Genomic DNA, 25,402 nt, shown 5'->3' on the forward strand with positions numbered 1-25,402 from the left:
CCCAATTCTCCATCACTACCCACACAAAAACCACAGCTGCATCCCCAATTTTTCACTACCTGTGCAATCACCACAGCTGCACCCCCGAATTCTGCATCACTATCCATTAAATTATCACAGCCGCACTCCCAATTTTCCACCAATACCCATGCAAACACAATGGCTGCACATCCTAAATGCTTGTCTGTCCTTTAGGACAGAGGTCACTGCAAGCTAAAGAAGCTACTATTCGAACTCAGCCATGTTTGTTTGTCTGCTCCCCAGTACCCTTCTTCCCTCTTAATGGGTTTGTATATCAGTTTGTCCCCACCCTAAAGATTGCATATTCATTCTCCCCTCCCCACAGGGTGGGTTATTACATGGAAGCTGATCTCTTCTTTCAGCCACTACTACTAGGAGACAAATGAGGTTCAAGGTTCAAATTTCACTTATATATATATATTTTTTTTTCACCTTGCTTTGGTAACTTTTAAAATTTTTTTCTTCATTTGTAATATTCCTTTGTGGTATTTCAAAATATTTTAAGGTTTTTTTATTTAGTCAATATTTTTAGCCAGCATTTACAATAATAGATATAATCGTGGCATTTTCATATAGTTTAATGGTTGTGCTTTGCTCATATTTGCACCCCGATCACTCTCTATAGTGCACGCACACACACACACACACACACATACACATACACATACACACACGAGAGAGAGAGAGAGAGAGAGAGAGAGAGAGAGAGAGAGAGATCTAAATCTAGGTTCTGCATACTTTTAATATGAATTATTTAGAAATGAAACATTTTTCATAAGCATATGAACATTGCCAAGTGATTTAGCAAATGTTTTGGAGACTGGGAACCAACAGTATCATCTCTCTCAAAGGAAGGAACGCAGAAAGTTCATCATGAAGTAAATTAAGGAAAACTTTCAGCAAAGAAATAAGGCATATCCTTGAAACTAACCTGCAACCAGATTGTTCCGGAAACATGGAGTGCAAGGAAAACACAGGGCAGCCTCATATACAGAAGCCAACCCTGAACATCAAGTTCATAAATGGAACAGGTTAGAGGCTGATGGTGGGTGCTGGAACTTGGCTGCTGGCTTCAATGTCATCTTTGTAGTTTATGAGTCAAAAACCTAGGACAAACCTCACTGTCCCTAATCTCCCTCCCCTCTCACTCTCTCTCCTACCTCTTCCCTGTCTCTACTTCTTTGAAATGTAGTGTTCTTATGTAGTCCTAGCTTGCCTGGAACTCCCTATTTAAACCAAACTTGCCTAAAACTCAGGGCTGTCCTCCTGCCTCTGTCTCTCAAGTCCTGGGATTACAGTCATGCCCAATTAAGTCTAGTTTGAGAAACATTCTTAATCTTTCTTTTGATTTGTTTGTAAAATGGAAATAAAAATAATTCTTGGAGTTTTTAAAAGAACAAATAGAAACACATGAGTTATAAAATGTGACTTATGAATGCTGGATAATCTTATCATTTGGCATGTCTAGTTTACAGAATAAATATCTTCTTTCAGTTGTAAGGATAAATGAAGCCATGATAATTATTTTTTTCATCAGTTCCCTCATTCGATCTATTTATGGCCATCTACATTATCCACTATACACTCAAGCAGAATCTACAACTGTGAATGTCTTAGGAGCCTTCTAAAAGGAAATCTTATAAGTTACCAGATGAAACAATGAGAAAATACAGATTATCATTCAGTTACTTTAAAAAGTTTTTTGGCTTTACATTTTCTACTTCAATATATATTGAAAAGAAATGTTCCTTTCTGAGTTCTAAAATCAACTCAATAACTGGTTTCCATGAAAGATACAATTCTCTACCATAATGTGCAACAATGGCTGATGCAGTGAAGAATAACATGGTTGTATTTATTGATTGTTCTCTCCTCTTCTTTTTCCTGACCATGAAAACATGGGCTTTTCTTTATTTGGTGTGTAACAGGGTTAAAGGTTTGGGAGATTCAGGGTGTACCTATTATTACAACACCATTATGGAAACATTTAATCAAGAGGTGCTAAATCAAATCTATGAGAGATTTGCCTAAACAACATTATTGACTGCTGATCATTTGTGGGAATATAAAACTGAACTGGATGTGGTGAAAAGCCTTTAGTTCCAGAACTTGGGAGGCAGAGTAGGCAGATTTATGTGAGTTCAAGTCCAGTATGGTCTACATAGAGAGTTTTAAGACAAACAGGCTACATAGGAGATCGAGAGAGAGAGAGAGAGAGAGAGAGAGAGAGAGAGAGAGAGAGAGAGAGAGAGAGAGAAGAAGAAGAAGAAGAAGAGGAAGAAGAAGAAGAAGAGGAAGAAGAAGAGAAAGAGTTGACTGTCCCACAAAGATCATGGACCTTGTATTTTGAATATTAACTAATTAATATTGAACACTTCTGTGTATTCATGAGTGCCTTACTTTAGTTACTGAGTTTAGTTAGTTACTTCATGTGCTCAGGAGTGGGACCCAGGTTCTTTAGTACACAAAATACTCACTCTAAAAATGTACTACTTCCCCACCAATCGCCCTCCATATATATGTGCAAATATACATACAGGCACCAATTTCAGGGAGAAGAATTACAAAGTTTTCTAAGTTTGAGAAACTCTTGCTTAGTATGAAATAATTATTTTGGCATCTTCTTCCAGAGTGGACACATGTCTGTTGTATACTGAGTTCTTCAATACATGATAACAGTCATTGATGGTTGGTTTTATTTCCTGCATTACCTGAGTCCTATTCAGAAAGTCTCTCTCCAGTACCTTCATGTCCAAGCACCTTCCCTACTTTTCCTTTAGCAGCTTTTAACTATCAGATGTAGCTGGTCTTTTGCTACTTTTTGGGTTCTTCTTTCTTCTACCCTTCTCCACCCCTTTCCTTCCACCCTTTCAAACCTCTAACTCCAGATAGTAGAGGGAAAAGAGTGGAGGGGAAAGGAAAGAGATACTTGAATGAAGTCAGGAGTGGGAGGAAGGGGCCAACAGTATGGTTAGACTACTTTCTGCTGACTCTAAGCAGCAAGCTCCTTGAGGCAAGTTTGATCTTTGCCATCAGGATATCTAAATTTTTCTTTTTGCTGTTTTCTCTTTGAGTGCAACTACTTAACAAACCTCAACCAACAGCAATGAACTAACAACCAACAACACAACAACCCTCGGGGCCCTACATTTATATACCCCCTGAAAAGTCCCCAGAATTCTAACACCACACAATTGAAGGAACTATCTGCCTCTGGCAAAATCACTCCCCTGCTAGAGCACCAGGAAAATCATAATGAGCTTCTGTGGACAACCGGAAGCAGTCCCATATCCCCACACCTGGGATTAAATAAAATACACATTTTATAATATTTCTGTGTTTTTTAAAGAAACCAAAATTCCAAAATTGTCACTATGATTTGATCTTATACTGAGGTCCATAATCCATTTGGAGTTGAATTTTGTACTAAGAATGAGGTTATGATCTAGTTTCATTCTCATGTGTGTTGATATCCAGAATTCCCAGTAGCATTTGTTGAAGATGTCATTCTCTCTCCCATGTATATTTTTAGTATCTTTGTCAAAAAGTGGCAGCTGTTGCTTCATGAATGTATATGTGGATGGCCTATTCTATTCCATTTGTATTCATTTTTATATTCATTCTGTTTCTCTCTTGTTGCACTAAGACCCCAAGCACTATAATCAACAAGTGAAGAAAGTGGATACCTTTCTGAGTCTTCTTCCTCATCTTGGTGGCAATGTTTTGGGTTCGTTTCCATTTATTATAATGTGTTGATAGCTTTGACATATGCAGTCTTTATTATGTTGAGGAATCTTTACTCCATTCTTAGTTTCTCTATGACTTTTGTCATGAAGGAATATTGAATTTTATCTAAGACTTTTTCTGTTACTATTGAGATGATCATGTGATTTTTGTCTTTCAGTTCATTTATGTGACAAATTATATTTATTGGCTTTTGAGCCAACTTGATCATGATGAATGATCTTCTTACCCAGGTTTGTGAGCATTTTATTGAGAAATTCCCGGATATATATCTGTATTTAGCAGGAAGATCATGGTGTAAAGTTATCTTTTTTCCTTCTTTTATACTTTTTTGTCTTTACTTGGCTTTGATATCAGTATAATGCTGGCTTCATAAGAGTTTCGAAGCCTTCTTTCCTTTGCTACTTTAGGTAATAGTTGAGCAGTATTGGTGTTGTACTTGAGTTTCTGGTAGATTTTTGCAGTGAGTCCATCAACTGCCTCAACCCCATTGGTAGAAAAATTTCTCTGGAACTAAGACAAATAACTAACAAGCAAACTCTTATAAAACCAAGATGCCTCTGTCCAGCAGAGTCTAGAGAAGAAGCAGCCGCAAGGAAGTGAGGGTAGGGGTCGGGGTGGGCGATCTTTGGAAGCTATGTCCTGGACTGAGGATTAATGGCCAGAGTATGAAACTAACTAAAAAAGTAAACATTAATAAAAAAATAACTCAGTAGGAAAATGAACTATGTGAGTGGACAAAGAGGCTTCAAAAGAATAAATAGGAATGACTAGAGAACACTTAAAATTTCAATATCATTAGCCAGCATTTAAAACCATTCTAAGATCCCTTCTCATCTCAGTCAGAATGGCAATCATTAGGAAAACAAATAATACCATGCTGATTTGGATGGGAATGGAGAACCTTTATGCAATGCCAGTGGGAACAGAGACTAGTGTAGTTCAGTGCAGAATATCAATATATTCTGGAGGCTTATCAGAAAATCAGACTAACTCATGAAACAGCCATGCTGCCCTGGCATGTAATGGCTATACACACACACACACATACACACATACACACACACACACACACACGAGACACACACAGACACCTACATGCACACACATACACAAACACACAGGAGACATACAGGCACCTGCATGCACACACACACACACACATATAATGGGTACACACACACACACACACACATACACATACATACATACACACACATATCTACATGCACACACAAACACACAAGAGACATACAGGCAGATACATGCAAGCACACACACATGTAATGGCTACACAGACAGACACAGACATACACACATACATGAGATACACACAGACAGTGACATGCACACACACAAACACACACATAATAGCTACACACAGGCACATACATACACATACAGGAGACACACACACAGACACCTACATGCACACACACACACACAATATTATACTACAGAGATACCTGAATATTCATGTTCAATGCTGCTGTACTCACACAAGCTGGGAAATGGAAGCAGCCTATATATTCATCAACTGATGAATGAATACTGAAAATATGTCATATATGCACCACAGAATCTTATCTATCGGCAGGTAAGTGGATGGAGCTGGGAAAAAAATTAGATTGAGTAAAGTCACGCAGGCCCAGTGAGTCACAAAATAAAACATATAAACAGAAGTGTGAAAAAGAGGTTTGCAGGAAAGGAGTTACCGGGGTTAGGAAGGAATTGAGAGAGGGTAGAAGAGGAAAAGACATGTATGAAAGTATGAACAAGCATGATACTAAAAGCACATGCTACAATGCCACAATGAACTCAGTGTCTTTTAAAGACTGAATATACTTACTAGTCACAGTAAAAATTCAATGTCACATTTAAGTAATATTAAACATGCATATGTAATTTGTATATACTAACCACTTAAGACTACTAATCTCCTTAAAATAATTTCACATTTGTGTCAAATTGGGGATTGCTGATCGGGCTGATGCTTTAGCGTCATCTTCTAGTTGGAAAATTATAAATTTATTTTATTCTCCAACTGTTCAGCAGTCACTCAAACATGTTTCTGCCTTTAAAGGGAATTATGATTGTACCTTATACTATGTATAAAGTGAACAATGAATGAAAATTGTTCCTTTTTTTTTTTAAATACAGAATACTATTTTGCGGAGGCAGCAGCAAACCTCTCCTGATGTGTCATGGTGGAGTCACGCTGGAGAAGTAATGGCTACAAAATTGAGTAAACACAGACCCAGTAAAGAAAAGATTTCCTCACACTGTGTTAGAAGCCAGCCGGCTAAAGGGCATGTGCTGTGGAAATGTTTAAGAGACGTGTGAGGAATTTTCCCCTCATGCAGGCATCAGTCACAGAGTGAAAATCTGTCTTGACTACGGATGGTGCCAGAGCTGGCCCTTTGCTGCCTGCTGTCAGTATGGCCCTGTTACTCTCCTACTCCATCCCTTTATTTTGTTTTATGAACAGAAGGCACAGCACTCCATCTAATGAAAGAAGGCAGGAACCAGAGTGAGCGAGTGAGCAAGGACCCCTCTCCTCTCTTTCACTTATTGCAAGTACCTGCCCAAGTCACCATGGAAGGCTGATGACTCCAGCCGATGACCCATTCTTTTGCTTTTATTCCTCAGGCACTTGAGCTATTTTTATTTTCAGCTCTAATTTGTAACCGTCTCTTTTTCCTTATTCTGGTTTACCAAATGTATGACTCCTATAAGTGGCCCACAGAGCTACAACCCATTACCAATGTTATATTACTCAGCTCTAGCCATTGCTACACAGACAGACAGACAGACAGACAGACAGACAGACAGACACACACACACACACACACACACACACACACATAAAAAAATCACTGTGAAGCTCCTTACCATCTGCCCTTTCAACAGTTTGGAGTCAACAGAGAAACCTTGCTTACCTGTAATCTATTGTCCCTGGATTTCCCTGGACTTGTAAATATTGATTAACTACCGAGTACCCCTTAGGAGTGGGCATTTGCAGGTAAGAGTGGGAATTTTCAGGGAGCACTGACCTTCTAGGCACTGTGTTAACACGCCCTTTATCTTCTCCAATAATTAACTAGTCTTAAGTCTCCTTCACCCATGAGCCAGGGTAGAAAGACTGAGCAGGCTATTCAAGGATTTCCATTCAAATGTTTAAATCTTCACCATGAAAAGAATGCAGTATTTCTTTCCAACAACAAAATGTGCGGACACTCAAAGACCTTGACTTAAGGGAGAGAGAATAACAGGAAAAAAGAATTTATAAACAATCCATTTTCTAATTTGAGCTAGAAAATCAACAAATGTATTAGGCTAAAATTGTTCAGATTCCATTTTCCATCCCAATCTCTTTGTGTGTTAAATTGACTATTCCTGATCTCTCCAGAGGATTGTAACTAAAACCCAGAGGGAGGAAAAACCCCTATGTCTGTACAGACATGAAAACCAGACTTATAAATAAAAATCAAAGCATACACAGTCATTCAACCAGAAGCGCAGGGCCTAATCTAGATTCTATGAATCAAGGGAAAAGGTATCTCAAACCAGAGGAGATCCCTGTGGACTCACACATCCCAGGCCCCGAGAACCACGCTAAATAGACTAATTCGCCAAGTTCCTCATAAAAGGCAGCCTTTCTCCCAAGTATGACTCCATCAGCAATGTGAGGAAACTGCGAAGAAGCAGAAATGGTGAGGTGGTTAGCCAATTTGTCTGACAAACTAGTGCGAGCTCAGGTAAGGACAGGTTCAGTTTGCATTTGAGACAGGCACAGAGAACTCGAAAGTTGTAGCAAGGAGTGCTGGATTAAGGCAGTGTTTGTAGTTGTTAACTCAAAAAATTTGCCAATAGATAGCAAATAGGACAGAACGGACAAACAATATAGGGCTTTCTTCATAATTACAAGACTTTGAGGTGATAAATGTCTGAATCACATTGCAAGCTGAGGGGCTGAGAAGGAAGGCGTGAGGGTGAAAGGCATTTCCGGGCATTTGAATAGGAGCAGAGAGCTCTGGAGCCAGTGACATGCTTCAAGTATGTTCCCAAACAGGGAGTTATTCCGGCCTGAGTTGGCAACTCAACTCTCCAAAAGTATGCGCTGGAAACACAGCCCTGACTACAACAGTCACCCACAGCAACTAAAGCCACCCACTACCCGGCAGATGACCCCATAGAGCAAACCAACCCATCTGGTCCAAGCTCCCCACCTCCTCGGGGCTTGAGTCCGAAGACAGGGAGGATGGAAAAATTTGGGGAGTAGCCACACTAGAAGGACATTCATTCCTGAAACCCTCCTCTCAGGTGTTTCTGAGAGGGAGGATGACATCTGGCCAGTCCTCCGCTGGCCACCACTCCTCCCCCCGGGGGGTGGCATTAGGAAACCCTGGACAACCCGCTAGTAAGTCCTCGCGTGCCTAAGCACCTCCCCAGACTTATAAAGGTCGCTGCGCCGCGCCGGGTAGTTCAGCTCACTTGCCTGGCTGCTCAGAGTCACAGCGACTTGGTGGGCTCTGGTACCTGGATCAGCTCGGTTCCAACTCAGCCACAGGCACCTTGCTCCTGCCGGCCGCCGCGCACTCCGCAAGCTGCACCTAGATAGAAGGATGGAGACGCTCCCTGCCTCTTGGGTCTTGCCGCTGCTTTGTCTAGGTAAGCCCTCGACGCCCCCAAGAGGAGAAGAGGGGGAGGAAGGCGCGGTGCATTTGTCATAGGACAAGTATGGAGTTGTTAAAGTGCGCTCAGTCTAAGAGGATGTCGTCTGTGAGTCTGTCTTTCCCACTGGCGGGGCTGGGGAAGTGCGGGATGGTGCGACTTGGTCGGTTGAAGTTGCGTTTTGTCAATAAATTCATGACTAGCTTATGTTATGCATGAATTAATATCAATTTTACTGAAAAATTTTTTTTAAAGTTTAAAAGGTTTTCTTCCCCCCCCCCCCCTTCTTTTGAAAATGAGGCAGTTCTAGAACCCCAAAGGTATGGACAGTATCTCTGATAGATGATTTACTTTCTTGGGGTGGGGCAGGAAGAGATTGCTTCAGCCTGCTAGAGACCTTTGTGCAAAGGACCGGTTTACAACCAGGGGGCTCTGGAATGTGGCTGCTCCAGCAGGGCTGCTGGGTTCAAGGCTACCTGGTCAGGTCCAGGAAGCAACTGCCAACAAACTTCTCACCTGCCGCTTTCCCCAGCAGCCCCTGCCTCCCAGGCTTAAAGATGGGTAGTTTAGAGAGGTTTTTGTTTGTTTTATGGATAGTTTTCTTGTTTGAAATGAGTTAGCTCTTGTGGACAGGGGCACGAATGTAGGAATCCCATTATTTGCAAAGTTTCTCTCTCTCTCTCTCTCTCTCTCTCTCTCTCTCTCTCTCTCTCTCTCTCTCGATTTATTTTGTTTAACCAATTGTCCCTAATTTCTTAAGTGCCAGATGATTTAAGACTTATATATAAACTTTCCCAATAGATGAACGTTTTAATAAGGAAATAAAAGTTATCAATCCAACATTCTTCTTAAACTTGCAATGAGACAAATTTCACTGAGACACTTCCTGTGCAGGATGCGACAGTTAAATTATGATTTTGACACGCCTTACAGGGGTTGGGAACCCTAATGAAGTACATACTATGCATACTTAGAGATTACACGTTTAAGGGCAAGAACCCAAGTAGAAACTGGATCTGTGGTTTCTGTCAAAAATGAGCTAAGAATGCCTTGCTAGAAGAGCAATTTTAAGCAATGTGGCTTCACTGTGTTTAGTTTAAGGTCTCTGAAAAGGATAAACTCCAAACGGTGACAGTCTTCCTCAAGTTAGGCATGAACCTAAAGGTCACAGTGGTGGAGTGACTTTGTTTTTCCACTTACAAGGTGTATTCGGACAATGCAACTGTCTATTCTGTGCATCTCAGTGGATATGCTAATGTGGGATAGCAAGAGTCTGTGAATAATGGGGTTGCTAGCCGCCTAGTGCGGGGTGTGCTGTGTGTGTTTTTGTTGTCATGAAAGTGCTTAACTCCTTTATTGCAGTCCTTAATTACAGTTCACCTGTTTCATCAGGCGCCAAGCCCGATTCCAAATGAGCTAGGTCAGTTTCTGTTCTCCCAGTCTGTTGAGATCCTTCTTGTCACTAGAAAAGTTCCTGTTTGGAGTTCTAGGTTGTATCTTTATAGCCTGGTATGTAGGCAGGTCTTATTGTTTCAGTCCAAAGCATAGAGAAGGAGAAAGAAAGAAAGAAAGAAAGAAAGAAAGAAAGAAAGAAAGAAAGAAAGAAAGAAAGAAAGAAAGAAAGAAAGAAAGAAAGAGCCACTTGATATTGGAATTTATACTCCTCCTTAAAGAAAAGATTGCCTAGAAATCAGACTTTGCCCCTCTAAGGAAAGTGATAATTTAGACTTACGCATACTTTTATTGCTTTTGTGGAATGCCTGTGCATTTATGATTCTGAGAGACTTCCCATCCCTAATGTATGCAGTCTCAAGTAGTTACTACATACAGCCATTTCACTACTATTACATTTGCAAAAGTTTGAGATCCATGCTCTTGTTTTGTGTACAAGGAAACCAACCCACGTTCCCAGACAAAACATGGTAAGTTGGGAGAGGCCAGGTCTAAGTTGACTAGCATTTTTAGTTAAATGAGCATTAAAAGTAAAAGGGTGGACATAGCTCAGCTATGAATGGTTTTCTGAATAATCGGTAAGTGTACAGCTGTCTTGTCCCTTCTGATCTTGTGAGATCAGAGAGAGGGTGAGACTTTTTGTTTTTTTTTTTTTTTAATTTTGAGCTCTGCAGTTGGCAGCTATGTGTAGTGAGGCCTGAGCTGAGGTCAGAAATTCTCATTCCTGTTCAAATGGGGTTTTGAGGATATTCATGAGTGGCATCTCCACAGCCAATTTGGTGTGGCTTCATTACATGGTGAAAGAATTAAGCAGAGTAAATGATCTTTCTCAAAACTACGAGAAGCAGAATCTCAGTGAGACGGCAGGGTTGCCTTCTATTGACCCTGGGAGTTTATGATCTGCCAGACTGTTGGCATAACCTGAGATGACACACCTGGGAAGAAGGCATGCTGAAGGGACTCTCCTGTCTGAATTTTGACCCATACCCCAGGTGCCTTTTGCATTGTCTCGACACTTGAGCAGCTTAGATAATTGGGGTGTCCAGTTTGGCACTGGAATCCAAATCCAGGAGGCAAGACAAAAAGCAGCTATTACCAAATGCCTGCTGTGGGCTGGCCATGTTTTGTGTTAAGCATCTTAAACCCTATCACCCCATTTTATCCTTGAATAATCACTGAATAAAGCCAGATATAATGGTGTACTTTTGGTCAATGCAGACACTAAGACTCAGCAATATCAAATACCTTAGAAAGACTAGTAGACTAGGGCCAAAAGACAAAGTTCAAGGCCACTCTTCAGCAGGTGTCAGTAGTCATTGGGTTCAAAGGCAAAAGGGAAGTCAAAAGAACAGGTTCTAATAGAGAAACTCCAGAGTTAACTAGGACTGTCCTGGAAATGGAACCTACTCAATGTGGGCTCACTTCTGGAGCCAAACCAGACAGAGGAAAAAAAACACTTATCTATCCTTTCAACCTGGGCTAAATTAGTTGACTTTTAAATATAATATTCATAGTATGTATGCATATATGTATGCATGCACACATGTATGTATATGTGTATGATGTGTATGTGCACACAAGCTTGTGTCAATTCAATAGCTTTCATATCACGTTTATAATTTATGATTTTGACCTAGAAGGTTTAATTTTATTCATATAGATCTCTGACATGAGCTTCATTATGAAGTAGTCATTGAAGCTGGCAGAATCTCTTATTTCTCTTACTTTCCAAAATATATATCAACTAAGGTAGTCAGGAAGAGAGTATCTTACATTTCTGTTCCTTGTGTCTTTATGTAATTGTTAATTTTCTTGCCAGTTTTATGAATCTTCTATTCTCTGTAGAGAGGCAGAAGGTAGGCGTCCTTTCTTAAGAGACCACACATTGAGGTGTGCCTTCCTCATTTGTACTCTAAATATAGGCTTATGTAAATTGTCTATTAATGTGGCTATAATTGCTGTTGGGAGCATTCCACTGGAAGACAATGGAAGGTTCCCCAAAGCTGTGACAGGCAAGAATCTTAGAGAGGAGCCACCTGACAGCCTTGGTATGCCAATGCAATCCTGGGACATTTTTATTTTTAATGAGGTAATGCAAAAGACTTTGTGTCCTCTGGTGATACCATTGGTGTACGTCTGGTCTAGCTAGAGAGCTGATAAAGGTTCAGTTGCATTCTAGGTTAAAGTAATGATTTCATTAACTAGCATGCTATTTCTAATACTCAAGATCATCTGACATTTGTTCTGAAAAAAGGTTACTGACTCTTAGGTCAAAATTATGAATTAAAAATATGAGATATGGAAGTTACTGACACACAGGCTTGTGTATACATACACATTTATTGGGTATCAGGACTTTATAGTTTGTAATTGAAAGGCTTAGTGATGAAGCACACACGCCATACCACCATTGAGCCAACCTCTTTCTCTGGGGCTATTCACATCATACCTAAGAATAAGTCTGTATCTAAACAGAACCAGTGGGGGCGTAAGGAAGTAACAGTTTATGTTAAATATCCGTGTTGGCTGGATTCATAACTAGATTAAAACCTTATTCATTTCTCATCAATACATTTTTCTTTGACCAGTGCACCTGAGACAAAAGATATCTTGAAATTAATTGACAGATTTTGAAAAATCCTATGGTCAGTGCCCATTTAATCTCCCACCCCTGTATGCCTGACTCTCTGGTTATAGACTATTCACTGAGGTTATACTTACCCAACTTTGTGTATTTCCTGTACTCTCTCTCTCTCTCTCTCTCTCTCTCTCTCTCTCTCTCTCTCTGTGTGTGTGTGTGTGTGTGTGTGTGTAGTGGGAAAGAGTGAGGAAAGGAAGAGTAAAAGGGAGATGGAGAGAGAGGGGAGGGGGAGGGAGGTAGGGAGGCAAAGAGAGTGAGAGAGGCAGGGACAGAGAGGCAGAAGAGAAAAGGAGGGGGTGGATATTGCATAGTGAGGAGAAGGAATGATGGATAACCAGTAGGAGAATGAGGAGTCATTTAATTCAAACCCTGCACCTCCCTCCATCTGACCTCTCTCACTGCTCTCTGTTTCTAGAGGTAAGGAATTTCTTAGCAGGGAGATAAAATAAATGGACTGAGCCAGACCTGGAGCCCATATCTCAGGAGCCTGGTGCAGGATATTTGGCACTGACACTTTAGCCATGAATGGGTTAGTTCTCTGTGGTGGGCTGGCCTGAGCACAGCAGGGTGCTTAGCAGCAAACCAGGATTCTAGCTGCTAGATGACAGTAGCAACTCCCACTGTGACAATTAGAAACTTCTCCAGACCTCTTCAAACATCCTTGGCTGATAAAATTAGCCCTGGTTGAGAACCACTGATTGAACATATGCTTTTTTTTTAATTTTTAATATTTTTATTACATATTTTCCTCAGTTACATTTCCAATGCTATCCCAAAAGTCCCCTATAGCGCCCCCCACTTCCCTACCCACCCATTCCCATTCTTTTGACCCTGGCATTCCCCTATATTGGGGCATATAAAGTTTGCAAGTCCAATGGGCCTCTCTTTCCAGTGATGGCCGACTAGGCCATCTTTCGATACATATGCAGCTATGCTTTTATTGTCTCCCTTAATTCACAGGTTGAATTACCAAGATGTTCATAGTAGTGGGGGCCTGGGTACCACTTCTAGTGTTTTAAGAGTCATCGTTGGGGGTTCCATGAGAGAATGTTTGCCTAACATGAGCAAAGTCCTGTTTAATGTCAGCATCACAAAACCTATAAGCTTAGCAATGCCTGTTTCTTCAGACATTGCACAGCTGACCCCCTGCTCCTCTTGTTACTCTTCTGCCATTCACAATGCTAAACTTGCCCATTCCCTCCAATTTATTTTTCTCTTTCCTTGACCATTTCTGTCAGCCTAATTGTTCCCCAGGTTTCTTGTTTTTGCTCCATATTATTTCTTTGGAACATGTAAAAAGGTCCCATTTATACAATAATATCTCATTTGATTTCCAAACGGGCTTCATCAGCTCCTTCCAGAACCCATGCACACATAAAGGTGATGTACGATGTTCAGATTCAAATCCAATCACTTAGAAAGTCCACCCTTTATCCATTCACGCACAAATGGGATGTCCTGCCTGCTTCCTGCACACACACAGGTCCTGTAACCCTGGTGTGTTCTGACTGAATCCTTACCATTCTTCATGTAGTCTGTTTTCTTCATTCTCACCCTACGTGTAGAACTCCATTGAATCTATGAAGGATGAGAACTATGTCTTTTTCCATCATGTTCAAAGCTTCACAAATAGAAAGTGCTCAATAGATATGTATTGAATAAATATTTCATTCATGTAACCAACTAGAAAGAAGTATGAGATGAGCTGACTTCTTCTTCTTCTTCTTCTTCTTCTTCTTCTTCTTCTTCTTCTTCTTCTTCTTCTTCTTCTTCTTCTTCTTCTTCTTCTCCTTCTTCTTCCTTTTCTTCTTCTTCTAGCTAAACCCTTCTTGTGTATGTGCCTCTCACTGAAGTCTAATTCTTCAATGCAAACCAAAGCTATATATTCACAAACTACATCTTCATGAAAGGGAAGACTTGAGTACCTCTTGATATGTGCTCTATAGTATGTAACTGCTCTGGGTGAAAATAAGTTATCTTCAAGTTTTTAAAATGACCCATTCATGACAACGTAATAGCACATGCCTGTATTTCCAGGAACAGTTAGAGTGAGAGGATGTTTGAAAATTTGAGACTGGCCTCGGCTGCATAGAGAGAACTTGTCTTTTAAAACAATATCAAAGGGTGCTTAGATGACATCATCTATAGTCATTTTCTTGTGTGAGGGCCTGCGTGTGTTCACTGATTAAAACTTTATCCTTGTGAAAAGATTCATGTTTGGCCTCCAGCATGTACAGTGAAAGTAAATGCTGGAAGAAATGTCACAAAATAGTCAAAGCTTCAGTCATCATCATGACTACAGTCATCACTGTGACTACAGTAAAAAGACCCCAAACAACAACACTAGAATCCAGCTGTTGATCCTTTATGGAGCTTCTTGTTCAAAATTAGATGTTTACATGTTCAGTTTGAATCAACAAAAGTAGAAGCCAGAAAGAAGGACACACATTTACACAAGGCTGTAAAAAGTATCCCCCCATGTTAAACTGTCTCAAGGAAAGATTCCAATAGAGTTAAAGTAATACTCTACAGATGCATTCTCAGCTTGTAGGAGAACTGTAGGTCATCTTTAGAATTCTAAGTCATAAAGTTCCTGGACACCAAGACTAATATTTTACCCCAAATACAAGAGTTCTTCAGATTCTCCCTCATTATGGAAAATATATAATTTTTCCTCAGCGTTTTCCTTTAGCACTGTATCACAAGATATCTCAAATGTAAAAACACTTTAGGGTATGGTTTAGAAGCTCCTACTGATACTATGGAGTAAAGGTTAATGCATATCATTGGAAGGGATGTTATATTAAATCCTTCCTTGCCACTTGCCAAGGAAAATTTCTTGGACCTCTTAAAACTCAAAATTAAAACAAACATCTGGATATCTGTATTGTATCAATCACTTGTGATGTTTCATTTCAAATGAAGTTTTTTCAGTTATCTATATGATGCTCAAGTATATATAAAGCATAAGAATATACACACATATTCTCTGAAATACAGATTGTCACTGTACAGGACAGAAAACAGATCCTTTCATGACATGGTTGGACAGATTCACTGGTGCAATCTCACATTTTCATATCTTCTTATACGATTTCATCTGCAAACTATTCTGTTGGTGGGTTCCATATGAACAGAATTTTTCCTTCACTTTTTCTAAGTGCACAAGATCCAATAGATCAACTGCTATCAAGAAATTCTATAACCCCACCTTGGAAGAAAATGGCAAACCAAATAGCTCCAGGGCAGGCCAGCTGGTGTGACCTTGGGAAGGATTCAAAGCAGATTTGCCTACCCTATTGGGCCAGGCAAATACTGCTTTTTTGGTCTAAAATATTCTACAAGATTTCATTGGAAAAAGAAGGTGAATGCCTCTCATTCACTAATATCATTTATTTTAGACCATTTTCATTTGCTTGATTGCTTTTTAAAGAAGCCTTTTTTATTTGAATTTTTTAATATTTTTTTATCTATTTATTTTTTCCTTCCTGAGGCTTGGGGATGTTTTGCTGACTTGGCCATCCCTTCAGTCCCAGAATCCCAATTTCCTCTCCTTTGGTCTCTGTGAGCCCCTCTGTCCTCACTAGGAAGCAGGTCAGAAGAAACTGTAGGCAATGAGAAAATTTTGTATGTCAGGTATTCTGCCTGACTATTGGTCAAACAGGTCCTAGCACTCCAGGGCTCCCGGCTATCAGGGCTATCCCCATTCCGGCGACAGCACTCAGACTCTCCCACGCACACGCACGGTCCCCATCATTGCTTAAGGGTGTAGGTTGGGCCCTGACTCATGGGGAAGAGGCGAATTGCATCCTGTGAGTCAGTGGTTCCATTTCCTGCTGGTGTGTTTGAGATTTCACTGAAATGCAGTCTCCAAAATGTGACGGGGAGATGAAGAGAGAACATTAAATTCTTAAACCCACTTGGGGCTATGACCCAGATAATAGTCTTCAAGTGGTTTTGGCCTTTGCTTTTTGGGGTGAAGTTGAAATTCTAAGCACAAGTTTGCATTTATAGACCATCTACCTCTGTCACCTTGCATAGACTTCATCAGAATCTTAGTAACCAGGAATTGTCATTACATCTGATTTTAACACAGGCATGATCCAAAGTGTTTAACCCAGTGTATGACTTTTTTAGCAGGAGTTCATTATAAGGAAAGAAAACCTTAAATAAAATATTTACAATTGAACCACAGATTGTTATACACAAACCCACTAAAATCATGAAAAACTTAAGACTTAAAAACTTAAGGAACTATATGGACATGACACTAGGGTATATTCCCTCCCTGTACAACTTAAAACAATGACTACTGGGCTGTGATTGTAGCTAGTGACAGAATGCTTACCAACCATGGGCAGTGCTTTCAGTCTACTACTCAACACTTTGCAAAAGTGACAGGCATTGATATCACAGTTCTCTGTGGGTGGGCTTTTCAATCTCCTAATTACCACATTCATCCCTCCATTCAACGTTCCGAAGTCCTGTGTCAGGCACACCTGTATATGGAGATAGATGATTTAGACTCACTTTTGTCAATCACTGGCATGATCTCCCACTTTAACATAATTATTTACGATTTCATCTGTAAACTGTTTGGCTGGTGGATTACCACAGCAAGTCACACAGAAACTGCCCAACCAATGAACCGTCTCCACACGAGCATCCCAGGCCAGGGAAGGCTAGTGTTCCAGGAGGTGCACACCCTAGGCTAAACACTACAATGTACAAAGACAAATATTTCACCCACGGCCTAAGCAATTCAAAGCTTATAATAGAAGATGAACTAATAACTTATCAAAGCCGTAATAAACAACAATGGAACAGTACAGAGCACCGGTTGGGATCAGCTGCAGCTTACAGCAGGGACAGGTAGCATTTGACAGCAGTCTTAAGCAGGGCATACTCATCTTAACATCAGCACCTTTCTTGTCTGTGTGACTTCTAAATAAAGGATGGTGCGCTTGGATAGAGAAACTCGTGTCCCAGCCCCCCCCCCCAAAAAAAAGGTACTTTCCTGGATTGAGAATTGAAATGTCTCCTCCAGGAATAACAGGGAAGAGCTGATTGTGTGTGGGGGTGGGGTGGGGTGGGGGAGTGTTAAGGATAAAATCACACACAGTCAGAAGTCCAGTTTTTGTTGAGGAGACTGTCTAGGTTAAAGGGGTCTTCAGTACAGTGCATGGTAAAACTATCAAGAAATGGAATGAAAGTAATGTGGACGAGACTCCAGCTCCTCCTCCAATTCATACACTTCATTCTGCAACTATGTGAAAACAGTTTTCATCTTTGAACTGACAGTACAAAGACTTTGGTCCTTCTTTCTCTTTCTTTCTTTCTTTCTTTCTTTCTTTCTTTCTTTCTTTCTTTCTTTCTTTCTTTCTTTCTTTCTTTTTTCTTTCTTTCTCTCTCTCTCTCTCTCTCTCTCTCTCTCTCTCTCTCTCTCTCTCTGTTTTGTTTTCTTTTCAGTCATTTAAGAAAGATTAACTTTGGCCTATCAAAGCAATCCATGTTGATTGGAGAAGCATGGCCAGGGAGCAGATGCTTCTCGATGAGTGGTTCTTGACCTGTGGGTCATGACCCCTTTGGAGGGATAATGACCCTTTCATAGGGTCACCTCCTATCAGCTGTCTGCATATCAGATAGTTATATTGTAATTCATAACAGTAGCAAAATTACAGTTATGAAGTAACAGCAAACATAATTTTATGGTTGGGGGTCACCACAACGGGAGGAACCGCATTAAATGATCTCAGCGTTAGGAAGGTGGCAGGCCACTGATTTACAACTTTCAAGGTTTCCAAACCAATGGGAGAATATAAAACTGAGTCTTTAGGTCTTGAGTTGGGTCCAGTTTGAAACATGGTAGGGAGTAGGAACCATGAGGTTGTACTTGATGTCGATCTGTGTCTTGATGTTTAGAACACCCTCATGTGCAGTCTGATTAGTAAGCCCAAAGTTCCTCTGATCAAGGAGAAAAATCACCTTTTCCCTATGGATTAAATGATGTATTTAAATGACAAATTATAGAGATTTATACTCTTACTATAAACCAGTTCATTCAAACTGGATAGTTCATTCAAACTACAGGCTAGAGGTTGACTGGAATATTTATGGGAATCTCTGATAAATCTGGTGTTCCGGGGGTGGGGTGGGGGGAGAGAAGAATCCATTCAGTCTCCTGAAAAGTCTGTAAGAACAATTGAGAGTTGGGGAAGAGAGTTACTGTGCTCAGGTTTTCTCATGACATTCTCATTTCCCCATTCCTTTTGAGGTGATGTAAATTATGCATCAGCTTCTGTAGTGTGTTCCATGGGATAATCATCACATTCAATATTACTACCCATTTCCAAATTCTGTCCTGTGGCCCATGTAATGTGCATCACCAGGGGAAGTTGTTTAAACTCCGCATGCTCAGTTCTTGTATGTCTGATGGAATTAATAGTTTCTTCCTTAGCACCTTTGACAGCATAAAGTGAGATAGCATAGATAAAATGAGCAGAACGGTATCTCCAAGCAGTGCACCTATGAGGTCAGCCCCTTGCGCCTGTTACTGCTAGCACAGCTCTTGACTCTATAATAGTAACTCCTACAGTTCAGAAAAAAGATGGGTGTTCAAACACACAAAGGTGAAACAAGAGAGGTGAAATGCTCTTGTGTGGATGCGTATAGAAGTAAAAGGCTCTTCTTATTATGTTCCCCATACAATTCAGAAGTGGTCTGAGTCATTCTGATGCCTAATTTCTACCGTTTATCTTTTTACTGAATGAGGCAGTTGTTTGGAAGTTCGCTGTGCTGACAAAGACTGGTCGCTAGGGCTTGCACAGCTTGGCATACTTCAGCAGCTTCTTCCAGGACTAGATAAGACCCACACATGGTCCTCCTGTATCCATGGGTTCAAAATACTGGAGAATACTGACTGTCCTGAACATAACAACACAGTCCAACAGATACCATATAGCATCTACATTGTATTAGGTTTAGGATGTAACCTGGAGATGATTTAGGTTACACTAGAAGACAAATTCAAGTTATGGACAAATCCTATGCTGCTTTGTGAAAGGGACCTGGGTATCTGTAAGTTCACTGTATGTAGACAATGCTGGAGCTTGTCCACATGAACCAAAAGGGGCAACAATATTCTCATTTTATCTAGATTATATTTTGCGAATTATATGACTGTTTCCTTAACAGTCTGTCATCACTTTGATGAACTAACTTCTTAAAACAAAAATTCCAATACATCCCAAAGACATGCAGAACTGTAACGAAAGTTGCTTTCCTCGCAGCACTAATTGCATATTTGATTTTCTTCCATAACTAGGTTCCCACCTTCTACAAGCAGTTATCAGCACAACCGTGATCCCATCATGTATCCCAGGAGAATTCGAGGATAATTGTACAGCCTTAGGTAAGTCTATGGTCATGAAAGTGACATCAAACTTGTACACATTTTCAAATAAAATGTCAATATAAATACATGCTAATGAAGCACTAGGAAGAGACACCTGCCTTATCCATTTTAACCTAACAATTAATTAGAAATCTGGAGAAATTACATGAAGGAATAAGAAGGGGAGAAAGATCAGGCATGTAGTTATAAAGATTTGGGTTTTGGAAGCATGGAAACCAAAACAAATCATATTGAGTATAAAGCTACTATTGGAAAAGATTTGAAGGGCCAGATCCTATGAAGAACAGGAAAATGCAAACTCCATACACAACATGTTCTCTCTTGGTAGATGTGCCATGAAAGAGGAATGAATACTCCCCTTCTGTTTCAGCCATAGGTCTCAGGAAGCATCCATAGAGTGCCTAGTGTGATCAGCACTATGTTAAGGTAGAAATACAAAGGTGAATGATAGACAGCCATTGATCCCCCATGGGCAACATAGGCCAGGAGAACTAACTCTCCGTGCTTTGCTCTGAGTGAAATACTAAATCCAAAGAATGGTTCTAGGTTTTCTACTTCTTTCTTGTCCATTGCCACCAAGGTTTCTGGAATTTTGTCAATCTCCTTCCATCACTGGTTTGCTTGTTTGATTTGTTTTGATTTTTATGGGTAGTTATTTGGGCAGGAATGCTTTCTTTGGAGAATTTTCTAAATACTTTAGGTAAATCATTGTTTTCTTTATTCATACACACACACACACACACACACACATGAGACAGATCAGATCGACAGATCTCATGTTTCCCAGGCTGGCTTCAAACACCTATGTAGGTGAGGCTAACCTTGAACCATTCTGTACCTACCTCGGCAGTAGGGAAGGTACCACTATATCCAGTTCAAATGGTGGTATGGATTGAACTTAGACTTTGTGCATTCTAGACACATGCTCTGCCAATGGACCTACATTGCCTCCATCATAAATAATAAAAACTCTTACATTAACTGCTGTATTTTCTTAGAAGACTCTCTATTTCAAAATTTGTCTAGTTCATGGTCAGGTATCCATTCAAGAGATGTTCAAGAGTGGTTTCTTGGTTGATAATCTCAATGATTTGGAAATATACATCCAACCAAGGCTTATTTTAGAATTAAACTCTCCTGAACTAATTAATGTTTTCAACTCATAATTTAATTATTTTTTTTAAGTAAGGAATTTCAGAATTGCTTGGGGACTTCAGAAAACAAGCAAACAAAAGACAAGTTTTACCTGGGGGAAGGGAATGATCCAAGCATGGAGGGTGTGTGTGTGTGTGTCTGCCTACCTGCCTGTCTGACTTTTGAGAATTATATCCTCAAAATTCATTTTGTTTAGCCTATTTATTGTATGTTCGGGTGTTTGTTTATTGGCTGTGGGAAATGTGATAAGTTGAGTAATGCCTTCGCCCTGAAAATTCTCCACTGTTAACCCCTGACCTGTCTGCTGAAGTTGCTTAGAGAAAGGATAGCTATACAGCCAGAGTCCCTGAACACAAGTCATTAAACTTTCCATTCCTTTCACAGTTCAGATGGAAGACGATCCCCGTGTGGCTCAAGTGCTGATTACAAAGTGTAGTCCTGACATGGACGGCTACTGCTTGCATGGCCATTGCATCTACGTGGTGGACATGAGTGAGAAATACTGCAGGTGAAGTGACCAAACTGAGCATGCAATGACAGTTCTGAACCCTGCACTTTCCTCGCCTCTTCTGTAGTTAATAGATTCTATGGGCTGTTGAAACGTATTTTATAGATACTATTAAAATTTTTATTACTTCTTCAAAATTAGGAAACAAGTAGACTGTTTCAGTCTGGACAGATACTTTGGGGTAGATAAGAACGAGGGGAAATTCACATGCCTCCCCTCATTACAATGGCATATCCATATATGCATATATATGAAATTCTAGACGACCAGTACCTCAGCAGCTACACCCATTGTCCTTTTGCTGCTATAGTTTGAACTAGATGCTGTGTAGAGCTAGTTTACTAATATTGAGTTAACTCTGCATTCCATTTTTGAATTCATTTTTATAACTTTTAACAAATCATCCTGGTTTCTTATATTGCAGTGGGGACTTAGTTCTTGTAATGCTAACTCATAGCATGATCTCGTTTTAAAATAATTGGTTTTCTTTGCTGTTGTTCTCTTTTAGATGTGAAGTGGGCTACACTGGTCTGCGATGTGAACACTTCTTTCTAACTGTTCACCAACCCTTGAGCAAAGAATACGTTGCATTGACAGTGATTCTCATTTTCCTGTTTCTCATCATAACCGCTGGATGCATATACTATTTCTGCAGATGGTAAGCCAGTTAGTTTTATAGCCTTTTTTTTAATTACCAAAACACAGATCTATCAACTGGTTAAAATGTAAACTTAGTATGAGAGGAACAAAGTGGAATCTGCGTTGTCTTACTAGCAAAGATGTTTTGCTGCATAGCACCGGGGTTTCATTCGGTCACTGACCTCTACTTCCTGCCTATGTGCATGTAAAACTCAAGTAGGGAACATAATTTATTCATAACATACAGACAGAAATTCTCATCCTATAATAATTAGGGTTCTCCCCTTACAGTGAGTGGTATTATTACAAAATGATAACTAAAAAGAAATATAACTAAAGATTGTCAAGGTTTTTACTTTGACTGGACCTGTGAAATTGAGAATACTAGAATAATAGTGTTAATAAAAGTGTTTGCAGATTATTTTTATTAGTTTGAAGTTGGTACAAATTGTAGAGATTTTTTTCCCCAGAAAGTCATTGTTTAGATTTTGTGCTAGGCAGCTCTCTGATGATAATGCCTTCCTCACTATATGTACCAGAACTTAATACAGGTGAGAGAAACTGATAGAGAAAGATGCTGGAGCGTCACTCCTGTCATTTCTCAGCTTTATGCCCATGTCAAGCCCTGGGAGAAACACTTTTACAGTGTTAACTGTGTCACCATGTCCATTTCTTACCTAAACGGTTGGACAATGGGACACCATTCTCTTGCTTTCTTGCTTTACCCATTACCTGACCCAAACCTACTCTGTCTGGGCATTTTACATAAGCTCCTGGAGTCTATGTATTTATTTCAGGGCTTGTTTTTATAACTGTTAGTTACAGTGTTGTTTCATTTCTGATTATTTACAGGTACAAAAATCGAAAAAGTAAAAAATCGAGGGAGGAATACGAGAGAGTGACCTCAGGGGACCCAGTGCTGCCACAAGTCTGAACAGTGCCATCAAGTTATGGACAAGGATGCACAGTGTGCCTGGCTGATGTCAATATTTTGTCATGTTAATAATATTTATGTTGGGTCATGTGTTAGGTCAATAACTGTATATTTTTAATACAATTGGAAAGTGTTTTATTTTTGACAGAAATATATTTCCTAATATATTATATGTAACATATTTAATAGCAAAAGAAATTTGATATTTTTGTAAGAATTTCCTGAGTACGATGCTTTATTGAAAAGCTTCAAAGTCCATTAAGCTGATGCAGTGCTTAGAGAGAGCGATGCCCAATCTGTGGCTCGGGAGGTGTCTGCAAGTGACATTCCTGTGAGCTTAGTGATATGGTCAAATCCATTGCATCGGTAATTTATTTTCTTCTTCTTGTGTCTGTGATCATTGACTTGACTGAATTGTGGCTTGGCACAGTGGTTGGCGAGCCTCATAGTATAGTCAAATCAATTGCATAAGTAATTTATTTTCTACTTTTTATGTCTGTGATAATTGCTTTGACTTTATTAGAATATATTAAACAGTAATAACAATGGGACTTAGAGGAGGTAAACATAACTTGTGTGCTTCAAACCAGCTAGTCCTGGACAAGATGTCTCTTCAGTATCTCTGCTATTGGGTTCAGATGTGTCTAGGGGGACAAAGGACAGTTCCCTACGGTAACCCACTCAAACATTAGCTGCTCCACCTATGTAGAGTGTATCATGTGAGGTTGTTGCTTTGAATATCAATCAGAAAATCCACATCTGAAGACAAATTTGAACCCCATTTTAGAGTATTTATTTTTATAGGGAATTTGCTGAAGAATTATAACATTAAAGCAGAATCCAAATCAAAGTAATTGTATTTTTAAAATACAGGAGGGCGCTAACCAGATCTTGTCTAATATGGAAACGTACTTTTGTATTTCATGCTCAAGAGGATTTTTGGTTTTGCTTTTTGTTGTTGTTTTGTTGTTGTTTTGTTTGTTTAACATGGAGTCTCACTCTAGTCCAGACTGGCCTCAAGCTCATGGTAACCCTCCTGCTGTAACCTCCTGGGCTACAGTCATACATTACTGTGCCCAGATTCAAAATGGTTTTTCTTTCTTTCTTTGTTTTGTTCTGTTTTTGTTTGTTTGTTTTTGTTTTTGTTTGTTTGTTTGTTTTTTTTACAATACACCGTTCAGACAACATCTTATTTCAGATTTTAAAGCTACATTTTAAAACATATATCCTAATGCAGGAAGTGAAGAAAATACAGGAAAAAAAAATCAATCACAATCTATTTTTCCAAAGGGGAAACACATTTGAAAGCTTTTAAATGTAGACTTCATTATCCCTACCCATGGGAACTAAAGAGAAGCCTGTCCCATTTCTCTGTCCTTTGTTTGCTTTTGTGGAAAGACAGAAGGCTGGCCTCCACTCTCAGCCTGCAGGTCTTCGTGAGTCACTGACAGGATTCCGTGCAGTTACCTTGAGAGCCACTGCTAGAACACCTTTTCCTGGAGGCTGCCCCGCCAAATTATCAGCCTTAGGTGGAATCTCCCTGGAACACATACCAGGTCAGGGAGGGCCAATCCTTCCTCCACCTTTTTCCTGGCATATGTTTAGGTAACAAAAAGATCAGGAGTTGCCTCTGGCCTCTAAAGTGCCAAGGGACCAATCATTGATGCTCCATGGAGCCAGTCATGGAAATCCCTGGAAGGTTCACACAGCTATCATCCAAAGCCCTGGCCTTGCTATGAGGGAAAGATTGAATAAGCAGCTCACAAGGCATTCTGGTGCACTTACTTGGGCACACACAAGCTCCAGTCTTTGCAGAATGACAGCTCTTTGTTTCTGTAGTAACCAGCACACTCATGTTTAAAAGGACAAAGTGGAATGAAGGTCAGTGAGATCTAAAAAGTATATTTCTTTGCCATTTGATTTGGCTGAAGGACAGTCAGCATCCTGTGTGAGTGCACATTTTGAAAGCCCAATGACATCAACTGGGTGAAGGAAACACTAGCTTGTTTCCAGTGACCTTAGCGTCTCCAGACAAAGGTTTAAAGCTTTTCAAGAACTGGGCTAAAACTCATCCAGTTACTCTACAGAAGCTGAAAAAAGGGCTTTTAGATATTGGTATATTGGTATATTATATGGTATAATGCTCATGGTCTGCTATGAGCATTCCTGGGCATACCACATAACTAGATGCAAGAAGCTTGGGGTAGCATTGTGTATTTT

General features: G+C 39.9%; 1 protein-coding gene across 1 annotated transcript; it reads left to right on the forward strand.

Annotated features, from left to right (window-relative positions):
• Positions 1 to 976: 976 nt before the first annotated feature.
• Ereg (epiregulin) lies at positions 977 to 23,182 on the forward strand. Its single transcript, XM_085836369.1, has 5 exons — positions 977 to 1,052; positions 19,857 to 19,943; positions 21,486 to 21,609; positions 22,118 to 22,267; positions 23,101 to 23,182. Exons 1-5 carry the CDS (start codon positions 977 to 979, stop codon positions 23,180 to 23,182), a joined length of 519 nt encoding a protein of 172 aa, XP_085692495.1.
• Positions 23,183 to 25,402: the final 2,220 nt, after the last annotated feature.

Source organism: Mus caroli, unplaced genomic scaffold, assembly GCF_978045245.1.
Source record: "Mus caroli unplaced genomic scaffold, Mus_caroli_1 scaffold_4, whole genome shotgun sequence".
NCBI classification, from domain to species: domain Eukaryota; kingdom Metazoa; phylum Chordata; class Mammalia; order Rodentia; family Muridae; genus Mus; species Mus caroli.

Excerpts from the sequence above, each read along its gene's own strand:
- Ereg (XM_085836369.1), top strand. The coding sequence starts at position 977 with ATGGAGTGCAAGGAAAACACAGGGCAGCCTCATATACAGAAGCCAACC. Across the intron at positions 19,944-21,485 it reads GGATAATTGTACAGCCTTAG|TTCAGATGGAAGACGATCCC; the intron begins GTAAGTCTATGG and ends TTCCTTTCACAG. Across the intron at positions 21,610-22,117 it reads ATGAGTGAGAAATACTGCAG|ATGTGAAGTGGGCTACACTG; the intron begins GTGAAGTGACCA and ends GTTCTCTTTTAG.